Source organism: Chelonia mydas, chromosome 12 (genome assembly GCF_015237465.2).
Source record: "Chelonia mydas isolate rCheMyd1 chromosome 12, rCheMyd1.pri.v2, whole genome shotgun sequence".
In the NCBI taxonomy this organism is placed as follows: domain Eukaryota; kingdom Metazoa; phylum Chordata; order Testudines; family Cheloniidae; genus Chelonia; species Chelonia mydas.
This window is the reverse complement of record NC_051252.2, coordinates 6034918-6060162: the sequence shown is the minus strand read 5'-3', so window position 1 is coordinate 6060162 and position 25245 is coordinate 6034918. Positions and strand designations below refer to the sequence as shown.

The window sequence follows — 25245 nt, the reverse complement described above, 5'->3', positions numbered from 1 at the left end:
CTGGGCTCTGTCACCTGGGTTCTTCGTGGGGCTCTCCAAGTTCTGAATCAGCTGTGCTCCTGAGCTCCCTTTCCCTCTCAAATATATCTGGCGATTGTGTCTGGACATGTTTACAGTCACTGTCCTCTCTGGACTGACCCTTGGGACAAAAGGAATCAGGAGAGTTTTGGGGGGGAGGAGTTTAAAGTTTAATAGCCCAGAGTGAGTGCTAAAATGCAGAGACAGATTAACACACGAGGACATTGCTGTGGGGGGAGGACGTGTCAGCACTGTGCACATGGATCGTGCCACGTAGCCACTGTCACCAGCACGAAAAAGGATGGGGAGGGTGCCCAGAGTGTTGGGAATGGCCCCCGAGGCCAGTCAATCACACAGTTGCCTCGGTTACAGTGTCTCATCTAGTAAAAGAGGAGCCCGAGCAGAAGGAAAATAGCACTCATTTCCGTGAGGATCTGCGGCTGACGTAAGCTCCCCTTAGAAATGGGGAGCATTTCCCCACTGTAGTAGTCATAGTACACTGGGTCAGACTTGGTGTGAGCCCTGGCTAGCCCTTCCTGGGCGGGCTTGATGTCCTTCGGTCGCTGCTTGGGTTGGCCGTGGTCAGCCCCAGCTTCTGAGATGACTGAGGATTGAAACACCTTCTCTGCTGGCTCAAACGAACCTTCCAAATCCTCAGCCGGCGCTTGGAAAGCGGAGCGCCCTCTGGCAAAAGTGGGATATACGGGGACTCCTGCATCAGCTGTTGTGGCTGAAATCCAGTCGCTGTAATAGGCCACTTTGGTGTAGAGAAACGGTCCATAGCATCTCATGCCGCCCTGACTCAGCACTCCATTCAGAACCCAGTCTCCAGTTCCCTTAGCCTGGCACATGACTGGGTTTCCTGGGTCCCCCTTTGAGAGAGAAAAGGCAAGTTTTAGTCAAATCAGACCAGTTTTCCTCCTACATGTGCTGTCACTGCTCTTGAGTCCTGTGGGCACCTCTATACTAAACCTAAGCTGGAAGGAGGACAGATCCCACCAGCTCGTTGCTTTATCTGCTCCAACAAGCCACCAGTAATTCCAGGGGGCTGGCTCTTCTTTAGGCTGTTAGAACACCCCCATCACAGATGCATTGCCCAGAAATCTGCTCTTATGGCCCCCAAACATCAGCTGGCTGGCTGAACAGGGGAGTTTAGTTTTCCCAGGCGAAGGCTAGTATGTGTGATGTGACAAAGCCTCAGGACAGAGGAGAGTGGAAAGTGACATGTGGAAACTAAGGCCTTTATTATGGCCCAAGGATGATGCGGGCCCCGGATCTCATGGACAATTCAGTAGCTAACTGGGGGATAGGAAGTGTGAGGGAAGCCGAGCTCAGGTCCCCCTGTAGTTCGCACTCTGTGTCAGAGTCTGTGGCTGAATCAGTACAAGCTCCTTACCAAACAGCCAGTCACATTGTCGGAGTCCCTGTGGCTGCTGCACTCGGTGGTAACGATTCTCTTCAAGGGGCAGGGATCCACATCCACGACTGAGAGCTTCCTTAGAAAGCTTGCTGCTGCGCGTCTTCCTGTCTGAGCCAAGACACCAAGAGATCAGAGGCCCCCGGTCTAGGGCCTAGGACCTGGAAGTGGCTGTGTCACATGCTGCATTTCTTCCCGCTGGGAGGCCCAGCCGGCTAAAAGGAGCGCCACCTGCTTCAGTCCCATGGGGATCAGCCTTGCTGGGTGGGCAGGGCTAGGTCCCTGCGCTGGCAAATGGGAGAGCTGGGTTTGAAACAGGGATCTGGCCTCTCCTGGGGGCACTGCACCCCCGGCCCCCCCATCCCAGAGACTCAAATCCATTTCCTAGCAGTGCTGCTTGCTGAGCAGAAATGGATCTAACTGAACTCCCTGGGGAGCACTGTTCCCCCTCCCCCCCGCCCCCCAAGAGGACATGTGGCTTTATGGCGAGGAGAAGAAAACAAAGGCCTTTGGAGCTGGGATGCTGCACCGTGTACCCAGACCAAAGCCCCCCCCCGCTACTCGGCACTGGATTTCATACCCTGACCATATTTCTTGATCTGCGAGGACCTGCAGGTGCACGAGGTACATGCTGACCCCGAGTGGCATCCACACAGACAAGACCTCTTGAAGAGCCACAGTTGCTATAAGGCAAGTCACCATCCTGGTGTCTCACCGGCTTTTCTAGCTGGAAGAAGCCAGCAGGTCTGACTGGCTTTTGCAGTCTCTCTAAAAGCACCCAGACTTTTGAATGCAGCTTTTGAGGTTCACCCTGCTCCATGGGTGTTGCCCCCCCCCCAACAAGCCCAGCCTTATTGGGGGTGCCGTGGTTGGGGGGTGAGGCTCGGTGCATTTAGCATAATGCACCAGGATGGGCGCTTGCCAGCAGCACCAGGAGGCACTAGAAAAGCAGCGGCATCAAGTCCTGCTGTAGCAGCTGGGGCCAGAGCAGCCGCAGCTCCTGCACTCAGGTCCCCACAGCGGACAGCAGCAGCTGGGGCTCCCCCGCTAAACCAGCAGCCCAGGTAATGTGCAGCCTGCCACAGCCAGAGCACCCGCCACTCCAGGCACAGGGGAGAGAACCAGCGAGCCAGGGGGACTGGCTTCAGCGTGTGTGCACATTCGTTCGTCTGTCTCCCCCCCTTCCCCGCCCCATGGTCCCATTGGCCTAGCTAGAGCTGTCCCCCCAAATATAGCAGTCAAACTAGGTCTGTGCCCTTGTCTCGTACATGTCACCCAGGAAAAGGAAGGGGTTACCTGCCGTGGGGTGTAGCCACCCGGACACCCAGCAGTTCTCCAGGGTGGCTGCAGTGAGGTTCCTGCTGGGGAAGCAGATGGGCTGAACAGCATCACTGAACTCTACTGGGGTGGCCGTCTTCAGCAGGGCAATGTTCTTGTCCAGCGTGATTTCGTTGAAGTCTTCATGGGGAATGATGGTGCTGATGGAGTACTGGGGCTGGGTCTTCCTCTGCACGTTCAGATCCGTTATACGAACCCCGGCAAAAGCCGGATGCCTGAAGAGAGACCAGAGGAGCCTTAGACGTGCAAAGAGCTCTGGGAACTGAGAGCCCCTTGGCAGTGGGAATGTGACAGCTCAAAGGGTGCAGGGTGACACCAGCTACGGGAAGACTTGAGGCCACTAGTCAAGGCAGTTTATCCTGGTGCAAAGCCAGTGCGAGATCAGAATCGGGCTCCGTGCCTTCGATTTGATGGCTCAGGGTCCAGATCCCAGCACAACTCAGGAGGGAGATGTGTGCAAAGGTGATTTTTATGCCACCATCCCCCCAGACCTGGGTGGCCCAGCCCCAGTCTGGTCCCTTAGACTACATGTCTGTAGACTACATGACTGCTGTAAATTGCACAGTCTGCAGGGGCTATTCTGGCAGTAGGGAGACATTGGCCACCCACATACCCTGCGCCCCCTTTCCCTCAGCCATGCCTCCTGCAGCAGGGGAATGGAGCTGGGGGGCACAGGAGATGCCATAGCAGCTCTGATACCCAGGGATTCCCCCACTGCCAGCTTTACACCAGCAGAGCGCCACATCAGAGGGGAGGATTGGGGCCTAGTTGTACTGTGTCTGGGAGGGGCAGGCTGGAATGCGGAGCATCCAATGACTGAACGCTGGCACAGTGTCCGGATCACCAGGGTGGACCCTGTATTGCCAGCAGCTGGCTGGCATGTGCAGAGGAAGGGTAGAAGGCAGCCCAGGAAAAGAGGCAGGGTGCAAGCTTTCTGTCCCTTGTCACTGAGCGAGGGAGAAGGGAAGAGAGGAAGCCTCACAATCTCTTGCCTGGCCTTCCAAACCAGAGCAGATCTTCTCAGAGGACTAAACACATGAGGGGCCGAAAGGTGGGAAGAAGAACCCAGTGCAAATGGTGGCAGTGCGCAGCGAACCGTGTGCTTAGCGCGGTCTCCATTTCACTGGAAGTTCATTACAGCCGCAGCCTCGCTACGAGCAGCTCCAGCTACTCAGCAGTCAGTCAGAGATCATTTAATCTTCTGATTGCTGTAGAAAAAGACCAGGAACTGAGCCAAAGCCTGCCTGTCAAATCTGTGCCGGGGGGCTGGTTCAGAACATGGAAGTTAATGCACTGAGGAACTCGGTGCTCCTGGCAGCCTCCTTCCAAGGAGGACCTCCAAGAAGCAGTGTCCTCCAGAGTTGAGAGCAAGCCCGCACCACAAGGCATCAACCTCCCTCTGTCGAACGGAGCTATGGTCGAAGAGCGCCATGGCACATCATACCTTGTCTGAAAGCTGGATGCAGCGCTCAGGATCCAGTGCTCGCTCAGGATGGAGCCAAAGGCCAGGTGGTTGTGCTGTAGGTCCTGTATTGACACCACCCAGGGGAATTCCCCCACAGCTGCAAACGCCTGCGTGGAACTAGATGGTGTCAAGTTCATCTGTGTACCACATCCTGCAAAGCAAATGGAGGGCACGGTCCCTCTGGGGCCCTTTCGGGACCCGGCAGACCTGTGCTTCCCAGTCTATTACCACCCTCTCCTCTCTGCTTTTCCTCCATTAGTACCCCATCCTTTCCTCTGCTTCTCTCATGCTCTGCCTCCCTTCTCCCGCCCTGGTCCCTGTCGACTCATTCACTAGTGAGTGGCTGCTGCTGGTGCCTCCTGAGATCTGAGCAGGCCCGTCAGGCAGCGCCACCGTCCCATGAGTACCAGCTGTCCAAATTGCTGACCTCACTTGGGGCTGGGCCCAGGCTCCGTCACCCCTGGGAGCAAGCTGAAGGCACTGGCTGGGGAGTGCAATGGTCAGGTCGCATCTCCCAGACACAACTTCACTCACCAGCTGCCGGGGAGCGGGAAATGCACAGCCATAGCAGCACCAGGCCTCTCGTCCTGCTGCCCCGGCAAAGAGATGGACCCGTGCGGCCTGGACCCCTAGGGAAACCACAGGACAATCACTCTCTCCTGCCATCACCTGCATGGTGCACCTTGGCTGCCTGACCATCTCAGCACCGCCTCGGCCCCTGCAAAGGCAGCCACACAGCACGAGGAGGGGTTGTTCGTGTTTCCTCCCGCTAGGAGGCCCAGGCCTCTGCTTGTCCCCCCGGCCGAGTTGGAAACGGCGTTTTCTCCCCTGAGCCGTCCTGGCTCTGCACATCCGGATGTCCGCCATGCAGCCTTGCTGGGGCGAACCCAGGGCCAACCCGTGCTGGACTCGCCCCACTGGTCAGGGGGCTGCACAGACGGCGAGGCAGGGCCTACTGGGTCGTGTTCCTTCTCACAGAAACCAGCTCCCGCAGCTGGCTGCCTCACTCCAGCGTATTCTCCATCACCGCTCTGATCATCTTCAGCTCCCCGTTCCTTCTCCCCAGCCAGACTCCTGCTTCTTCACCGACACCGCCTCCAAAGCCCCCGCCTTCCCTCGCCGTCGTCCCGCTCGCCAAATCCCTGGGGCCAGCCTTGCCATAGGCTAGCGTGGGCCCCGATTCCCCAGCACAGAACAGACGGACCTCCCCCAGCCACTTCCAGCCCCACCTTTCCCCCGCCGCCCGCCTTGGCCCCGGTCTCCTCTGCATTGGTCTCCTCTCGGCAGCTGCTTTACACAGCGAGAAGGTGGGGGTCGCTTGGCCTCGCAAGCCCTGGCTCCCTGAAGTCACTGGGCGCCTCGGCCAGGCCACGGAGCAGGGCACCCTGGGAGCTGGCAGGGTTCTGCGGCTGCATAAGCAGCCACTGTTCGCTCACCGTTGCCGTGGCGTCTCCAGCCGCGCGCAGGGAGGAGGCTAAAGCCAGCCAGTTTAAGACCCGCTGCACGGTACCTGGTGCCCCAGGGTAGCTCAGCGAGCGGTCTGGGGCTTGGCGACAGGACCAGGAAGCATGAAAATCCCCAAACTCTTCTGTTCAGATTAGCACTAGGTGTGCAATCCCCCCCATCCAAATAGAGACCAGCAGCCCGGGCCGGTATTCAGTGCCCGTTTGCCATGTGCAGCCAGCTGGTGAGACGCTCTCAGCCTGCACGGGGGCGTGGGGAAGGGATCTTCTTTCATTCCCATCAAAGAGCGGTTTGAAAATGGTAGGGCCAGCCCACGGCTTAGCACTGCCACTCTAGAGACTGGGCTGTGCCACATGGTCCCTGGGGCATGTACTGATCCCAGTTACGCTGGTGTGAGGGCAGAGTGCGCTCCACGACCCGGACGAAGGAACTTTGTATTCACACTGAACCAAGGGAACGGAGATCAGAATCTAGCTTCTGCTCTCACGCCTCAGGCCAGCATAAACTGGGGGAGCTGTGGGAGGCACCACCCTGACAGCAATCTAAGAGGCAAAGGGTGCGTCTTCTGTAATTCATCAACAGGCACCCTGGCAGAGTAAGGCGCAGAAATGAGACGCTCCAGAGCGAATCCTTTGCCCAGTCCTCCAACAGGAAGGATGGCATGTTTAAAACAGAGCCTTGACTGGTGGGTTTAAAGCAGGGGGAAAGGAGCCTTAAAATGGGGCTCCTTCTTGCCTCCTACACCGGCTCCCTGTGTGAACTCAGAGTCAGATCTGCTCAGTTCAGCTACAAAAATAAGCAATTGTTGTACTTTATCCCTGCAGCGGCCACTCAGCTGGAATCTGTCCCATCTCATGCATCACCCACAGAGCGATGTAGTAAAGTCCAGCCTGCTTATTGAAGGCAGGAGGGGTGCACGGATGTAACAAAGGGCAGACAATTTGGGTGGCATCTTTATTGGTGATGGTGATGATGCGCAAGAAGGAAAGAACCCAGCTTGACTCTGCCAGGCAAGGTTCAGCGGGCAGGGCTAGCAATCTTACTTTTCAACTCAGCACATTTATTACGGAAACCATGGACAATAAACCCAGAGCCCCATGGTGCCATTTCTAGAGTCGCTTATCAGAGCGGGCCTATGGTGTGATGGATACTTCCGAGGGATCTGCCACTAAGCTCGTTTAGAGGGAAAGCGTTTACTAAATTGCTCCATTTACGGAGTGTCTCTATTAGTGGAATCAGGGTGCAACATCTCTTTATATGTCCTTAAGGGAGGCTCAGCATTTCACAAGACCCAGGAGATGCCTCTTTTAAACTCTCACTGCTGCTTCTATGCTGGCTGAGCCGGAGGGAGCCCGGCTTGCTGGTTTGTCACTGTAGAGACTTCCTTGAGGTTAGAGGGAGAGGATGTTGTCTCCATGAGCAGCAGTTGAGACTGCAGACCACCAAATTAAACAGTCTCACAGCTGAGCTTTGACAGAGACAGCTTCTCATGCAGGGACGATGCAAAGCACAGAGCAGCTTGTTCACATACAGGGCCGCGTAAGCAGCCTTACCAGCAACCAAAGGATCATTGCCGTGCCAGAGTTTGCATCAGGCCATGCCTCAGAGCACAGTTTACTAGTTAAACTGAACACACAAGCAAAATACCCAATAAAGCAGGTCCTCTGCCCCACATAGGCTCAAATGCCCAAAGATTTTCCCCTCACCTCTCAGCCCCTCCAGTCCTTGCTTGGACCCCAGGACACCTACAGTTCTTGCTCACAAGGTCATCTGCCTGGGGATCACTTACTAGCAGGAATCTTTCCTCTGCTTCAACAATCTGCTACCTGCCGTTCTCTGGCTCAGCTGAGCGCTCACTGGCCTTTATAAGACCCAGGTGCTCCTAGGGGATCACCTGATCCCTAGCCCCACAGCTTCATCTAGGAGGCAGCGAGCTGATCAGTGACAGGTGGGGCTGGGTTCATCTTCCCTTAAAGGGCCGGTCACACTGTGACAGGCTGTTAAAAACGGTTTTAAGAGAATCGGCCTCTGCCTTGTCTCCATGAGGATTTTGCAGGGAGACGGCTAATGTGGGCTCGCTCTCTTGTGGTAGAAACACACCTTTTTGGCAGTGAAGCCCTAGCCTATGAATTGATCAGTTTAAAACCCCTCTTTAGATAAACCAGCGTAACTCCTGTATGTAGACAGGCCTGTGGTGTGCTTCCACCTGTCATCCGACTGAAGTTGGAATTGAAAGGCTGCAGTTAGGAAAGCCAACCCAGGGCACCAAGCCGTCTCTATTCAGACTGAGAGGGTTAAGAGCATTCGTCCAAACAATTGATCTACTTGGCTGAATGTCCCCTTGAGCTTTATCACGTTTCGGGCTCATTCTGAGTGTCAGGAAAGATTTAACGATTACGTAGGAACTACCCAATAAAAATCTATTGATCCCGGAAACCCACTAACCCAGCAAAAATGGTACACGCAGGACCGGCTCCAGTTGGCTTCTGAGATGCATTCATTTGGTTTTCCACCTGGCAAAATAAATGCAGCCATTTTACTTACCACGTTTGACAGGACAAAAACCTAGATTAAATTAACAAAACAAAAAGTGAGACGTTTAAAAACTGGTTTCTACTTATTTCCCAGAACTCAGTACCCCTGTTGTGCAGTTATACATCTGTGCCCTGCCTCTTAAATTATCGGCTCTGTGAGGCTGCTTTGCATCTCTAGATTAAGATCACATCCCCCTCACTGCTGGCCTTATCACCGAAAAACATTGCTCCTGGTGACCTTTAAGGGCAGATCTCAGATACAGCCCCTTCTGACTCAGCTCTGAAGTCTCGGCAGGGTGCCCTGCAGAAATGCCTCCATGAGCACTGGTGGAAATGTGTAAGTTTCTCATGCTGCTCAGTGACTTTCAGCGAGTTTTACAGATGGAAGCATTCAGCCTGCAGGCAAGCCAGGAACTGGCAACTTCCTTGTTTAAAATGTACTTATTTAAGATGCAAACAGGCAAAGATTTTCATGCAGCCAGCCAAATGTACCAGGATCCCTGCAGTTTCCATAAGAATTTCCTGCCCACAGCTGTACAGGAAAAGCTTTTGAGTGGGGTTTTTCTGAATCCAGCCACAATGTAAACAGCTGCTGGAGATGAACCGAGTTGTTAAACAGTCCCTTCGTCTTTTGCTCAAGGGTGATGGACAGGGTTTTTTTTGTTTGTTTTTAGCATTCATGAAATGTGCCAGGTTGAGGGACTTGGAGACTCACGCCCTCGCTCCACAGACCAAGTCCAACACAAGGAGTGGCGGTGGAGATTCCCCTACGGTAGCCCATGGCCTGGCCTGTAGGGATGACAGGTGCCTCTTTACCCATCTGTTCCTTAGCCCTTCTACTATCTGCCAACACAGGTGTTGATTTGTGCTGACTACGGTGATGGTTTTATGATGCAGACAAGTTTCCACCAGGAACTAGATTGAGACTACAGCCTTATTCCACATGGACTACTGAGCACCCACCAGAAGGTACCAGCTTTCAGCTACTACTGCCATGGACGGTGTCTTAGATGTGAAAGGTCCCATCTCTCACCACCAGTCGCCTGAAGCATCCAGTCCCATGATGAATTGGTTTATTTTTGCTCCGAATACACTGACTGCACAATGAGAGAAATGGCAGATATGGAAGCCCTGCGGAGAATGCTCATTATCTCATGGCTGACTGGAATACAAGGATAGGAAGGCCTCAAAAACTTCCCAGTGTGTTCCTGTTGATTGACACATTTCTCCCACTGGAAAATATACACCGGGAGCATGTCACATATACTGAGATGATGACATTCATCTTCGGGACACAGGGTGACCCTGTAATGAAGAAGTGGTGCAGCCAGTGACTCGGAACAAGTGCAGATATATTTCAGGATAGTTGATACATGGTTGATTTACACAACTGCCCATCTTTAAAAACGTCCCTGGATGGAAAACCCATCTGCTCTTTTGCCTGCCACTCCTAGCCTGCAGGGGTTCTGTGTTGCTCTGAAACGCCCTTACAAATCCTGCCCTTCCTATGAGAAAAGAGGACAGGAAGGGAAAAAAGGGCCAGAGAACAAAGGCTGGTCAAAGCAGGGAGAGGGGTGTGTCACATTTTCAGCAGCTCTGGTGTCCCAAAAGGCCCTATGTACATGCAGCAAGAATATTTTTCATATTCCCCTGGAATGCATCTAAAATTTCCACATGTTGCCAGCTATGCTGAAATCATCATCGGTGTAAATATGGAGATAGTGAAAAAGCAGCTGGAGCCCCTAACCCCCCTTTACAGAAGGTGAGGGGTCAGGGTAAGTAATGGGCCCTCCTTGGCCTTTAACTGCTTTTAGCTGCCCCGTCAGGAGTGCTTTTCTGAGGTGCAGAAGTCGATGGGAACTGCTGGGGTTCAGCCCCTCTGAAGGCCAGACCACGTATATCTTAACATCCCCGTGGACGTGCCTGAAATGTGTGAATGGTTCTTTTTATACATTCAGATTCCCTAAGAAAACCTGTGTTCAAAAAGCATTCCAATTGCAGTGACGCCCAGGAGATGGCAAAGCCCACAGCCTCCACTGTGTGCTCGCACTGAGAGAGGGGCTTTCCTTAAACGCTCGTGTGCTTCCGCTACTGCACACTCCCGGCCCGGACACGGTTAGACAGTGCCCAGTGAGCGAGGGAGTGGCGAGACATTTCTGTTTAAATAACTTCTTCCAACAGAAGCAAAGAGGAAGGCAACTACTCAGTGATCGTCGTTGGGGGAAATGGATTTTTACACTGGTTAAAAATAAATCCACTGGTTGTAATCAGTGCTTTCCAAGAAATTCTCTTCACCCTCACTGTTCACTGAGCGCCTCGTTCCCCTACGTCATCTGTCCTGTGCACACCGGGCCTGACTGTCCTCTCCCTTCAGTGTGTATTTGGAGTAACTCTGATATTACTGCTCCCGCTCCCAGAGAATTTACAGTCTAAGCAAATCTAATCGAAGGAATTTGACTGTTGTCAACGGGTGCTGGAAAACCAGGCTGCTGAATTAGGTGCCCATGCAGCCGGCTGTTGTGCTGAGACCCCAGTTCATCCTGCTGACCAGTCCTGTCTCTCCGTTTCCTTGTGCTCCCCTGTCTGTACCCATCTACTGTCTCTTGCCGTAGACTGTCAACTCCTTGCAGCCGGGCTGTCTCTTTGTGCTGCATGTCCAGTACCCAGCCCCATGGGGTCTTGGTCTGCAACTGGAACGCCTAGGCGCAACGGTAATACAGAGAATGATAATGATAAACAAACCTGGGTTCAGGTGCCTCGCTGTTGGCACCCATGTATGAAAATGTTGGCCTCACTATACGGTGCAGCAAGGGAGACAAAGAATGAGGCCAGGCAGGTTCAGAATAGCTTTGCCTCATTCAGGAAAGTACTTAAGCCCCAGTTGTAAAGTTCAGCAAGGGCTTAAGTGCTTTCCTGAACAGGGATGCTTTGACCACCTACTGGTTACTGTTGTATGTGCTGTGAAAGCTAACTCCCATTAGTACATCAGGTGATCCTTGTTACATGCCTATTGATAAAACCATCTACTGATCCTGTGTGAAATCTGATCCTCAAAGCCTCCTCACTTGCCAAATTCAAAGGGATTCTCCTCAGAACAGGGCAAGGCTACTTCCCTGCCAAATGGCTGCTTTCTAACTCCACCCACTTCACTACCCCCAAATAGCAACACACAGCTTCTTTGTCATGAGAATACTGTACTTGGAGCCTCAGCTGGGTTGGTCATGGGGATGCGGGGTGTGATGCAAGTTCCACCCTGTCCCCTCCCCACACAGGTCTGGAGACAGGAGGTAGTTGTCTGTCCTGCATGGGAAACGTGAAACCCACACCTTAGGAAGACGTGATGCATTCAGGGCAGTCAGCCATCCATTAGCAATTGCCACACCACTACTGCATACAAAGGGCTCGAAGCTGCCACCCTTAATTCCACTGAGTCGAACAGCACTCTGCAAGCAGTCCCCCTGAGTTTACTGGGACTACTTGAGGAGCAAGGGAAGTGTTCAATACACGCAAGGGTGGCAGAGCTAGGCCCAAAATAATTATCCCTACTATACAGCAGTCACATGGGATAAAAGAGAGAGAATGATTTTAATAAACCTTTGATGTCTCCTGCTGTGAACAGAAATGTCTTGGCTTCACCTTTGCATTTATCTAGTTGCAGGAGCCCATTCTCAACCTTCTGTTCAATTGACATTATCTCCTCATTAATTCAACTCTCCCATTTAAATCATTGGATGAAAAAAGCAAGGAAACAGTATTAGGTTTTACCTGATTCTTAAATTCATTTCTCAGGCAAGATGTTATCATAAACAGCAGGATTTTAATATGAATAAAGAGCATCTACTATAATGTATATTTATCTCCAGAGCTGTTACCGGACTTTTCAGGGACCCTTTGCAGGTATTCTTTAAAGTCAGTCCTGCAGGAGCCAAAGATCAACTTGCTATTGAAGAGACAAAGGGCTCAGAGGTGGCCAAAGTAAACAAATACATGTGGCCCACAGAGCTCTGCACTCACTCATCTTCAATATGCGGGGGAGACCAGCATGCAATTCTATATTTCCAGCCTAGTGGCCGGATGGAGCATTGCAGGCCTGGGCCACCCCTCCCATTTTAAAGAAAAGGGTGGCTTCAGTCTGTGGTTCTAATTTGAGCCAAGTTTGGGTGCCTCTGTCATACATAAAGACAGACAGACAGAGAGCACAAGGGAACTAGGACTGGGGTCGATTAGAAAAAAAACAGTCTCCAGCTTGAATCCTTCCGATGGTGCTGGATGTAATAGTCATGAAAATACAAGAGCATCATGAGGGGAGGACCCAAGACCAGACTGATCCACATGAAGATGTTGCCAAAATTACCACCGAAAAGCCTTTTCATTAGACAAGCCAGTGGGACCTGTAGGGAGAAGCAAACACTAGTCACTAACAACATTCTTCCCAGTAGTTCCTACCGTTTTCTAAATGGTGCAAGTGCCCTTAACTAGAGAACAGGTTCAAAATAAATGGGCTTTTATATAACAACATCTCATTTTATTTCTAACACTTCCCTTTGCCAAAGTGTCCTGGGTCTGTGCACAGCATAATGAAATTTTTTAAAAAATCATTAAAGAGACCACCTGCTAATAGCTTAAGAGCTAAACAGTCACAAGGAGAAGGAAAGGGTCCTGTACAGAAAGCCAACAGATGTCAGACTAAAAGTCACTGTTGGAACAGAAAGGCTTGAAGATGGTTTTTAAAGGTAGGGAGAGATTAAATAAGATTTCAGGGGGGAACAAATTCTGCACCACAGAAACCATCATAGCAAAAGAGCGATTGTTACACTGAGGAAATTAACCCTCAAAATTCAACAGTTTTAAAACCAGGCGGAGCTATAGTGTAGGTGGCCTGAGCGAGTTTTACTGAGCTGGTTACAAGACCACAATAAGGTTTTTTCTTGTTGGCTTAAAAAAATTTTATAAACTGTTCAGGTTTAAATTACTGCAGAATTTGGTACATTTCTTCTCAGATCACCAATGGCTCTAAACATTATACCAAAGAAACCAAAGAACAAGGAAAGATTTCTCTCGGAGGGGTTTATAAGCCAAGATTTCTGATGTTTGGCATTTTTTGCCATAAAAATAAAACTGGGGTACAGGTTTTTTTAGCATCTTTACTGCATGTCAGAAAGCGACAGCTCAAAAACATTTTGTAGTGTAGCTCCCCAGCGTGAACTATGGCGGGCAGGAACAGCCTGCCCAATGCTCACCAGAAACCCTGGGCTTGGCAAAGCTTTCACTCGTGGTTTAAACTGAAAAGCTTCATGCCTTAATTATAAAGATCATCGCTAGTTAGCAGCAACAGTACAAAGAGCTTGGTTACCACTCCCTGTTAGATATACATTCATTGGCAGAGTTTCCATCTTAGCATACCTGGGCTGCCATAGCAAAAAACATCCAAAACCGGAACATCTTCAGTGGGATGGCAATTAGATACTGAAAAAGACAAGAGCAAGGATCTGAGGCGCACTGCCCTGAATGAGACTATAAGACTCTGCTCTTTACCATAATAAGCAGCGGAGTGTGAAGGGCCTGATCCTGACACGGCTTCAATAGGACTTCTTCCTAAGGAAGGAGTGATGTTGATAAATTTCCTTCATATTCAAAGGAGTGAAGATGGGGAAAGAAAGCCTTCTGAGATGCAGAGCTCGTAAAGAACTACCAGCCTAATGCACTGACCATAGGGACCAGGGTGGGGCACAGGACAGCCAGCATTGCTGGCATCAGCCTGAGCTCACGTGCTCTGTCCAGTTCTAAAGCACTGCCACTGGGACAGCTAAATGCCAAGAACCAGGAGTACATACAGGGAAGCCTCCTTAGCCCTCTGGCCCCAGCCTTGCATGCAGCAGCAGCAGTATGGATTGCACAGGTGCTGGGCTGTCTCTGACCAGGGGCCTGTCAGCCTTGTGCCGAGTTCCCCCATGACAGTCTCTGACAGTCGCAAGGCAGGTGTTTCTGGTGTCCAGAGCAGCAGTAACTGCACCTATGCTGCACCCTGGCCATGGAGGCAAAAGAGGCTGTGACAGGTGGGTTAGGTAACAGGTCATGTGGCCACCCACCGTCTGCAGGAATAGGGTTGTTCTACTATCCCCAAGGCTTCATGAGTCCAGATGAGCAGACACCTGAGCAGGCTCTTCAGAACTGGGCTCACAGTGACAGTGCAGGATACAGAGTGACTCAGAACCTTTGTTATGAACTATTAAAACAATGGAATTTCCCAGGGGCCCAGTGCTAGAGTTCAGCTCGGAAATGGGGGATAGCCCTAGAGAAAACTGGAACGAGGAAAGCTGCACAGACCTGCAAAGAAAACAGAGCACCCTCAGCACTGCGTGGATCATCAGTTATTGTGACGTATTTTTCAGTGGGGAAAAGTCCCATATTCAAGGAGTTAATTTTTCTGGAAAATTTTCTAGGCTGGGAAATTGGCATGTCTACACCTGCTAACCTGTCTCAGTAGCACTTTCCTCTGGCCATGCCCTCTTTTTAACTGACCACACCCCATTTTACAGCCACACCCCTTATGAGGCCCGGGGTCACTGTCTGACTAAGTGGAATGAGACTCCTTGCACAACTGATGGATTCGACTGGTGAAGCTTAGCCTACTTTGGCACTTAAACCCATTTTCTGTCTAACTTACACCGCCATTGACATTGCCAATCCATTTAGTCCCATATGCTAAATGCGTCTCAGCTAGCGTACCCAGCACACACAGCACAGACTGGGGTCTGTAGGAGAGACTCTTATTGAAGAGAGACCATTAGAATCTTCGCAGATTTCGCAGTTTGAGTGAGTGATCTGTTAAAAGTCAATGACAGTCATTTGTGGTCTCAGGACAGTGCCCCCTTGCTAATGCTTAGATCAGTGCTGTTGTGACCTACCTCATAGAAACATGCAGAGAGTAGGAATACTGTCATTCGGGCCTGCCACTTGTCATAGCCGTGATGCAGCAAGGGCCTGTATACATGTCTATGTACACAAGCCAAAAGAAAAAGAGTTACTTACACTGTTTCCTGGTGCAGTCAGCCATTAATATCAGTGTTAGTCCTACAGAGCTGTCTATGTATCTTATACCAGAGTAACTCCACTGAAGTCAGCTGAGATACTCCAGATTTACACCAGTAAATAAGTGCAGAGTTTGGCCCACAGGACAACTATTTTGATTAACAAAAGCACTATTTATTATTTTCCTGCCCTTTAGCCCTACACAGTGACAGAAGGAGCTAGGGAGAAGAGTAACTGCACTGAAATGGCTGTTGCTGGTAAGTTGCAACCTCCATAGACTTTCCTGGGTTCTGTGAGCTTCCACATGGATCTTAGTAGCTTAGTGGTTCCTCCATATCTTTTAATGAACATGCATCAAAAATACAATTACACAAAGAGGCCAAGATTTTCAGGAAGGGGTTATTCTTGTTGCTTCCAAGTTCATATTTAAGGTACTGAAAATGAGTGGCCTGGTTTGATTTTCAACGGTGCTGAGCACCAGTAGTTGCCACTGAAGTCAGCTGAATCAAAATCAGGCCACTTATTTCGCTGCCTAAATGTGAGCGTAGAACCCCCTTTTTGAAAATCTTAGCAATAGCTTTTACCTATAAGAGTGGCCTTGCTTCTTGCGCAGTACATTGGTGGTGGGCAGTGTTAAGGTGGTCAGGGTGTTTGATTCTCTGCACTGTCGGAGTTAGAAAGATCACACAGCTCTTCAGACTTGTTACCCTGCTAACGTGGCTTAGACCATCACAACAAGGAACTCTCAGGTTATGCCCAGGTAATGTGTGAATGGAGCAGTACCGGCTTCACGGGGAGCAGGAGTCACTTTAGCACGGGCCCCAGTGGACTAACAGGTCACTATCTATCCTCCCAAAGTTAAAGAGGCTTTTAGGTTGGAACACAGTCACCTGTTTAGCGTTTTGAACCTGCACCAGAAGGTACTATAAGAGCTACCAGTTTCAATGGACACTGAATAGACACAGACTCTACTTGTTTGAGATGTAGAACCAGATCAGAGCCTGTGTACAGCTGGGATAGCTGGGCTGCATGCTGGGGAATCTCAGTGCTAAGGAATCCTTTCACCCAACCTCTCTCAATAGCCCCTGCAGCCAACATATCCCATCTGCACAGGGAAAGTGACTGGGAAATCCATAGAATGGCAGATCCACCATACTGCACATTCCCTGGCCCATCCCTGACCATCTACACATTGGGGTGAAGCCTCAAGGAAACCCTCATGGAGCAGAGGTCTGTGATGCAAAAGGGTTCCACATTCCCTGATGAGGAGGAGGTTACCAAATTGCATCCCCCACAACTGGAACTGCACAGATCAGAACCCCCTGCAACTGCAGAGGGGACAGGATTTGGTCTATAGGGTTGCTGTATTATTCCTGAAGATCCCATTCTCAGCAGCATATGCTACATCCTTCCAGTTATTTTAAAGTGTTTAACTTAACAAAACTGTTACATTTCCTCCAGCACCCTGCTATTCCTCCACGACCACCTGAAATTTAAAGATCACCCATTAATTATGCTTAAATGTCAAGGCTTAATTGCAATGCCTGAGAGTTAAATTTCAAGCCAGCAGATCTGCTGGTGTGATACAGCAGGCAAACAGGCCCATTCATGGTGATTTAATCCTTCACAAAGGAAATCAATTATTATTATTATGGATTCCCAGCAGCAATATTTCATCTCCTAACTGACGCTGAATCTTAACTGGGAAATGCAGGACTCATTTTTGTACCTGTCTAGCCACTTGTGGGCGGGGATATTCCATCTGGACCAGAACTGTAAGACGGAGTCTGCATTCCTACAAGGACAGAGCAAGCAGAAGGGACGTCTTTGTAAAGCACAGAAAGAAGAGCATACGCCCACTCTACCAGACACACGTTTTCCAGCACCAATTTTGGTTCACCAAAAATCAAAATGCAGCTCAGTCAGCCTGCTGATTATGACTGCATCTTCCATGGCTCTACTGAAATAACCTCCGGATAAGGGCTTTGGTATTCTCTGTCATGCAACCCCTGGAATCAGAAATAAATGCCGTGCTTGCTATTTACGGTAGGAGGGTTTAAAAAAAAAACAAGTGCACCCTGGAGTAGTGTGCAGTTAAAGCCACTGACACACACATGTGACTACTCTGCAGTTGATGGGCATGCATACATCCCTCCAGTCGTAAGCCCATCATTTTTACCAGATCTAGAACTTGGGAGCCAATTATCTCACACTTAACAACGACACATGATTAAGGCTATTATTTAATCACAGGTATTTTTAGTAAAAGTCATGGACAGGTCATGGGCAAGAAACAAAAAATCATGGCCCGTGACCTGTCCGTGACTTATACCATAAATACACATGATTGAATGTTGAGGGGAAGGACGCTGCCAGGGGGAGCAGGAGCCCATGGCACCAGCTACCGGGGGGTGGTGGTGGGGGGAGTCCCAGGGGGCTAGCTGCTGCTCTGGCCACCGCTGGAGGGAGAGCCCCAGGGGGCCAGTTGCTGCTCCAGCCACTGCTGAGGGGAGGACGGACAGGGCCAGCCGCTGCTCAAGCCGTCTGGGACCACTGCCAGGAGCCGCCAAGCTGTGGCTGCTCCCACTCCTCCTGGGACTGCTGCTCAGGCGGTCCCCAGGGCCAGCTGCCCAGGGTCACCAGAGCACCGGCCAGTCCGACTGGCCCCGGAGCCAGGGTTGCTCCAGCAGCAGCTGGCTGAGGGACCGCCCAAGCGGCTGGCTGAAGAGCCGCTCCAACTGTGGCCAGTGTAGTTGGCCCCAGGGCCACCTGAGTAGCTAGCCCCAGGGCCAGGTGCTTGGGCGGCCCTGGGGTCAACCACACTAGCCGCTGCAGAAGTCACAGAGGTCGCAGAAGTCACAGATTCTGTGACTTCTACGACCTCTGTGAAACACGGAGCCCTACACATGATGTATTCTGCTAAGCTACGAAACCACTAAGTGCTGTGTGTGACAGATATGGCAATTTCCTGCAATATCCTTGAAAGACCTTATTATATTACATTTATGTATTATTGTGGGCCGGAATTGTATGTAACCACTCTAGGGGAGAGATGTGACAGATGTGAGACCTGGGAGTTTACAAGACTAAATTGGAAATGAACTAGAGAAGTATGGACTTTAGAGACAGTAAGTGTGAAGTGGGTTTCCTCGGGAATCCCTAGGGAGAAATTAACACAAATTCCGCAGTTCTGGTTATGCAAAAACCCATCGTTTGGACACTATGCCTTGAGGAGAGGGTCACTGTCTGCTAATTACCTGTTACGGAAGCCTGAGGTCAAAGGCTGGAGCTGTACAAAGAAACAGCTGATCTGCCCAGTCTCTGTTCTGGATCTAAGACAGATGAACTCGTTTCCATTGGGAAAACCTATTGCGACTCTGAAATACTAAAACCTACCAGAGCCCTAGGCTGGACTTGGGGGTGATCTCTGGTAGCATTCTAGCACAGGTGTAGGTTCTTGTATTGTTTTAATATGGTTTCTCTGTAATGCTTTTACCTTAAGAATAAATGTGCTTGCTTAGAAGGAGCTGTGTGGTCGCTTGACACTGTGGGTGATACACTGGTCAGAGCCCTCAGGGAGGCAGCAAAGCACAGGCACTGGCCTTTTAAGCAGTCTGGCTTGCTGGCGATATCTCAGTGTAAGCCAGGGAGCTGTGCAGCCTTAAAATCCCTCGTCAGAAGGGAGTGAGGTGTGGGTCTCTGCCCAAGAGAGGTGCCCTTGGTTTACCATGTCAGGGAAATACAAGTGCAGTTGCCTTGAACGGTGACAATGAGGTTAATATTTTAGGTCTCTCATTGTCAATGAATCAGTCATCAGACCTAATTGTAGAAAGGAAAGACTAAGGTATTGGGTATGGAAACATACAGGGAAGAGAGAGCCCTGAAAGGCAGGAGTTGATACTAAATTCAATATCAGCTAAATTCAATATCTAAAAGAGCTGCAGAGGTTAGCATGCCTCCTCCAGATATTGCAAAGGATGACTGAGAACAGCAAACCAATTTTAAAAAATGAAAGAAAATAGACTCTTCTTCCTGCAGATCTCACACCTTGTATCTTCTAGACACAATCAGCATGAGTCCTTTATACATTGTGTGCAGATGCTGCAGAGCATAATTTTACTTCAAACTTTTCAGTGTTACCTAATTTAACCTGCAGCCATTCCTACTTTCCCTTGTACAGCTTTGGCAACCTGAGATAGGTGGAATCATCAGTCAATCAAAATGATGAAGAGGTATCCGCCACCTACTGCACTTCCTGCCTCTCACCCACTCTTCTAGAGTATAACATTCTGGTTTTCCTGACAATGCTTACACCAGCACCAGAAGATTATGCATACAAACGGAACTTACCCTGATGACACTCTATTAACTATCATCTTGTGGTTCTCTTGAATGCTGTATCTTTGGAGCTAGCTTACATTTAATTTATACTGTAGTTACAAAGAATTTACCACCTGGAGCTTACAACAAGATGACACAGTCTCTGAGACTCATGATATCTGGTGTGTGTCTTAAAACTCCAACTCCTGGAGTCAGATGAATATGGGAGAATCTCAGCTTTCTTAAAAAAATAAGTTTCTAGCCCTGATGTCTGCAGAGCAAAAATGGAAAACGTGGACTCTAAAGACTCAACTACCAGAAAGCAACTAAAATGAACCAAAAGTTTTGGGTTTTTTAAAATCTCATTTTTGAGCCAATCATGTTTTTTGAGGCCTGATTAATGATTTTTGAACACTTGGGGTTGGCAGTGCTGTAGCTTAATATTTACACTTACAAAGTATTTGTCCCTGGGGGTAGTGACTTGCCATTGGGTTAATGGAGTTTGGGTTCACTTTGCCCTGCCCCATGAATTTGGGCCCTAGGCACATACTTAATTTGCCTATGCCTTAAACCTGCATAACTGGGTCCTGTAGACAGCACCATGTCAAGCCTTGCCAACTGCTCCTTCTCCTGCCTCCAGCTGAAATTGGGGAACCCTGGATCCAACATCTGACTCAGAGGCAGACCCTGCTAGGGGTCCTGCAACAAGCCTATGTACTGTACTGAAATCCTCCCACTGAAATCACTGCCCTAATTTTCCCACCTACTGCACGGATTAGACCAGTAGATCTATGGAATGGCTTTGGAGCACTTTCTATACATGCACCTTTCTGATTGTTGGTAAAAGAATTCACCTCATTAATGCCCAACAAAGACCAAAGTATCATGGTTCTTTACATCCTTTTCATAACTTGCATCTCGTAAATCCACTCAGACACTGCAGGTGGATTATGCCATTTCTTGGGAGGCTGGAATCATTCTTGCTTGCTTCATATCGCCTGATCCATCCACAGTATGCAGACCATCCCTTCCACCCCTGCAGGCCATGACTCATTGCTTAACTGTATACGTGCATACACCTGTTCTCAACAGCAGCATAGTTAGGCTGTAACTGACATCTCTGTGTGCCAACAACTTTAAAATATTTTCTATACCAATGCTTAGGAAATGAGTATCAACAGAATAATTACTCTATATTCTATGACACATATACTATATATAAATAATAATACACAGGAAGGTGTGTCATTTTACCCTGTTGAGAGCCAAAAGCACAGAGAATTCAACGACAGTACCTGAAAAGCAGGCATGTCTGGGTACAACTGTCTGTTTGAAAATTAAATAAACTGTTTGATTTTTTTTAAAAGAACCCAAAGTTGTTTTTTTAAATGAAAAATATCCTTTTCCAATCTGAAGTACTGCAGGCTTTTCAGCTACTTATGCGAACTAGATCTTGCCAGGAAAAGCCAGCACCTGGAATCCCTATCGGTTGCTAGTGATACTGACATTACCAGCTTTTCTGGAAACAGAGGTCAGATCAGTGAAAATCCGGCAATGGTTTAAAGCTGTAGACTTTGTTTTTGAACTTTCCTGTATCTTGTTTTCACAAGTCCACCTTCTGTGCAAATGGCAGTGGAAACAAGAAACAGATGCCAAAACACTTGTTACTTTCAGCTGCTGACTTCTGTTTTCTGCTTCCACAGGAAATTAGTCAAAGTAAGGTAAAGCCTAGATTTGTGGACCTTATCTGAATCTTATTTTAACAGATCCAATGTCTATTTCTGCAGGTAGTGGTAAAAGTTAAAGTATATTTGTAAAGTTTATGAGGCAGATTCTTGGGACGTCACTTACACGCATGCGAAGTGTGGTGTAAATCACTGTCTGTCCGATTAGGTGACCTTTTAACATCCTATTTCCATTGTGTAAAATGACTGCACAAGGTGCAAAGCAACAGAGCATCTACATCTGTATTTTAAATTCCTTACCTTGCTTTTCCCAGCCCCATTGTTATCTAACAATGCTAACTGACTCACAGTTACAGAAATTCAGTCAGTCATGCCAGATACTTGTACAGGTAGAACCTTTGCCAGCCAATCAGATTCCTCTTTTTTTGGAATACAGTCTCCCCATTGACATTAAGCATGACACATAGCAGTCTGATTCTATTAAGCAACAGCGATCTGTTTTGACAAGAGGTAAAAGAAACCTTACCACCAGTCTAGATAAAATTGCCGGTCTCCAAATCGAAGCAGTTCTGCAAGGCAGTTGAGGCAGGAGTGAAAGTACCAATAAAAAAAGATCAGCCAGATGAAATGATTTGGCACCTGTGTGGGAAACATAATAAAAACAATCTTTCCCTCCTGTACAGTGCCACTCCTCCAGCACTGCTTCAATATAATCAGATATAAACTGGCCCTTGCCACAGCAACTGCTCTCATAAAGAGATCTACCTTCTCCTGGGTTTAAAGTATCCAGTTGCAAGCAATGCAATGGAGACAGGCTTTTAAATATGATTAATATAAAGAAACACATGAAAATGATTCAAATATAAATAAAGCTCATAGACTAATGCAGGGCAGGGTTTCTATAGGAAAGTGAGAAACTATATGGGCCTATGGTGTGTAATGAGGTAATTTTGGAATTGAACCTAGCGAATATTGAGAGAGTGAGTAACTGGCTGGAGTCTGGCAGAGGATAGACAAACTTTTCCAGGCAGTTGTGCAAATGCTTCTCATAGATCTGGACTGAGTTGTGCCCTGCGGAGATGGCTCAATGTGGGAGGGCAGGGTAGATTTTTTATCTTCAGTGTGGATAAAAATGTAATATGAACTAGAATGAATCAAATACATTCCTCCTCAAATACATTCCAGGTTTCCAACTGGGAAATACTCATCCATTAACCATGGTCCCACCTTCAATGTTTTGTTTTCTCTGTATTCTTGTAAGAGATAATATCATTTTAGGCCTCGTCTACACACAAAAGACATACCGCTTTAACTACACCGGTGTAGCATGGGTGGATGCAGTTAGACTGGAATAAAGGTGCTTTCATCAGTACTGCTTAGGCTTGGTCTACACCTAAATAAAACTAATCCCAGCACAGCTACGTCAGTGAAAAAGCCACAACCCCTACCAATTTAGCTATGCCGACAAAATCCCCAGTGTAGATGCTGCTGTGCCGACAGAAGAGTGCTTCTGCTGACATAGCTAACGTCGTCTGGGGAGGTGGCGTTTCTACGTCAGCATAAAAATTCCTTCTCTCAGTGTACACTGCATTCACACTAAGGAGCTATGCCAGTATAAATTTTACTATACACAGGAAGGGAAATAGGCTATCCTAGTATAAGGCAGCTTTCTACAGCTATACCTGCATCTATACTACGGATTCGACCAGAATAACTATTTGAGTTTAAAAAAAAGCACACCCCAAACCAAAAATAATTATATTGGTACAAAATCTGTGTGTAGACCAGGCCTTTCAGTTGCAAAGCACTTTTCATCCTGAGGGATCCCAAAGAGCTTTAAAAGCTAGAGAATGGTATAGACCAGTGGTTCTCAAAGCTGGTCCGCCGCTTGATCAGGGAAAGCCCCAGCGGGCCGGGCCGGTTTGTTTACCTGCCGCGTCCACAGGTTCGGCTGATCACAGCTCTCCCTGGCCGTGGTTTGCCGCTCCACGCTAATGGGGGCTGCGGGAAGCGGCGCGGGCTGAGGGATGTGCTGGCCGCCCTTCCCGCAGCCCCTTGGCCAGAAGCATGGGGACTGTTGACGGGCCTTGGAAGGGGAAGCTACGCAGCTATGAACAGACGTAGTGTAAAACAGGGGAAAGTGGAGGAAGGTTAGGGCTCCACCAGGGATGGGGAGGTCTTTCCCACATATCAGTGAGAGAGGTAAGTGTTTGTGGAAAAGAAATAACTGCTAACTTAACACAAGGGTTTTCACTCCAGCTCACTATAGGAAATTTTGTCCCCTCCTCCCAGATGAAGACCTGCCAACACCGATCCATGCACATGTCACCTACAGGTATGTGAAGCAGAATGTGAAAACCATGCACAAGCTCGAGATGGTATAGAATACAGCTGCCCACCTTCTCCATGGCTTAGGCTGCTGTGAGCGTATCAGGCTAGTGCTCAAGCCCCTCCAATGGCTCCCAGTTAGCTTCTGCTGCCAATTTAAGGCCTTGGTCCTTATTTTCAAAGCAATTAATGGATCAAACCCTAGCTACATCAAAGATTGAATTTTGATCTTTGAACCACGACAACAGCTGTGCTCTGCTGGGACAATGCAGATCACAGAGCCCACGATGAAGCACATGAGAAGCAGTGACAAACCATTCTCAACTGAGGGGCTCTGCCTATGGAATAAACTCCTAGAGGAGACTGGGCCAATCCAGACTCTGAGGATCTTCCAAAAATGCTGCAAAACCTTCTTCTTCGAAAAAGTAATTCCACCATAAGAATGACACAACACTGGCACCCCCTTGTACCCAAAAATCTTCAACACCGATACCCTCTTCTGCCCAATAACCCTTACCCAGGACAATAATTAAAAAAAGAAAATACCATACCTCAAATAAAGTTTTGACTCTAAAAAGTGAGATGTGCCAGAGAGTCCATGAAGTCCACTAAGGACTTTACTATTGCTCCTGATTTTACATGGAAGGCAATCAGATGCTGTGGGATGGGCAGCAATATAAAACCCTAAGTGAGATTAAAGAGCTAGAAGGGAATAGATCTAGCATGGTTACTGGACCCCTGGCATTCCCAAATCTCCTTTGTTTTCTATTCCAAAGGGAAATTTCTAATAGTTACACATCAGCTTAACCCTGGAATCGAAAAGCATGCAGATTGACCTCACCGCTAGTTTTAAGATGTATTCTGTGAGCAGGGTGGACTCTATTTCCTGCAGAAACAAACAAAATAGATGAATGTTATCTCTGGCACTGGTCTGAATGAGTCAGAATTTGGTTCAAGAAAATAACCAGGTGTGATTTGCTTACATTTATGGGCTTCATTGATTTATGAATATTTGGTACAATCCACTGGAACAAAAAATAAACACAGAATTGAGGATATAAACAGTTCTTTCTGCAAGGCATTGTAAAGTGACTCATTCTTTTATGTCTCTGCTATAATGAAAAAGCACAAGTGCAGCTTGTGTAGCATACAAACCCTTCCTGGGCTGTCATACCAACTGAATAGCTAGAAGGACATCTGACACCCTGCTAAACAGCTGCATCCCAACCTGCCAGCTGACTATTGTTGTCCTCATGGGTAGCACTTCCTTTCGGGTGTAAAGACCATGAAGTTCTATAATGCTTTCAGCATCAGTTTGGATATGGAGCTGGAATCTCTATCCCCCTGCATTAGTGTGTGTGGGTCTCACTGAAGCTTGGGGGTACAAAGCGCTTGTACTCTCTCTTCTCTAGCTGGGAGCAAACGGAACACAATCAAATGTATGGGGGTACATCAGCATGGTAAAGAATCCTCAGCACTTACTATCATGATTCAAAAGGGTGGCATCTTAGATGAACATGCAATAATAAGAGCTCTAAGTGCATTAGTAAAGTTAGTAGTTTACTAGATGGATTATTAAACTGTACTAATGCACTACAAATTATGCTTGATTACTGAAAAAAATCCTCATCTAAGTGAATCCTC

The 25245-nt window shown here is 48.7% G+C and overlaps 2 protein-coding genes across 13 annotated transcripts in view; both read right to left on the bottom strand.

Annotated features, from left to right (window-relative positions):
- Nucleotides 1–398: 398 nt before the first annotated feature.
- PRSS54 (serine protease 54) lies at nucleotides 399–11859 on the bottom strand. The gene is made up of 6 exons (XM_043526084.1): nucleotides 5468–11859; nucleotides 4773–4867; nucleotides 4218–4389; nucleotides 2732–2988; nucleotides 1415–1542; nucleotides 399–890 (listed from the first exon to the last, which is right to left on the bottom strand). The coding sequence occupies exons 1-6, from the start codon at nucleotides 5506–5508 to the stop codon at nucleotides 399–401; spliced, it is 1185 nt and encodes a 394-aa protein (XP_043382019.1). The 5' UTR covers nucleotides 5509–11859.
- Nucleotides 11860–12033: 174 nt separating this feature from the next.
- LOC102930647 (diacylglycerol O-acyltransferase 1) overlaps nucleotides 12034–25245 on the bottom strand; it is a 37406-nt gene continuing 24194 nt past the window's right edge. For 10 of the 12 annotated variants that reach the window (XM_037877321.2, XM_043526083.1, XM_037877318.2 and 7 more), the window contains 7 exons: nucleotides 24585–24626; nucleotides 24443–24487; nucleotides 21800–21912; nucleotides 16998–17063; nucleotides 15145–15232; nucleotides 13640–13702; nucleotides 12034–12627 (listed from right to left, as the gene is read on the bottom strand). In XM_037877321.2, coding sequence (XP_037733249.1) covers nucleotides 12460–12627; nucleotides 13640–13702; nucleotides 15145–15232; nucleotides 16998–17063; nucleotides 21800–21912; nucleotides 24443–24487; nucleotides 24585–24626 — 585 coding nt within the window. In that variant the 3' untranslated portion in view covers nucleotides 12034–12459. The other 2 variants (XR_005222166.2, XM_043526082.1) reach the window with 2 other exon arrangements.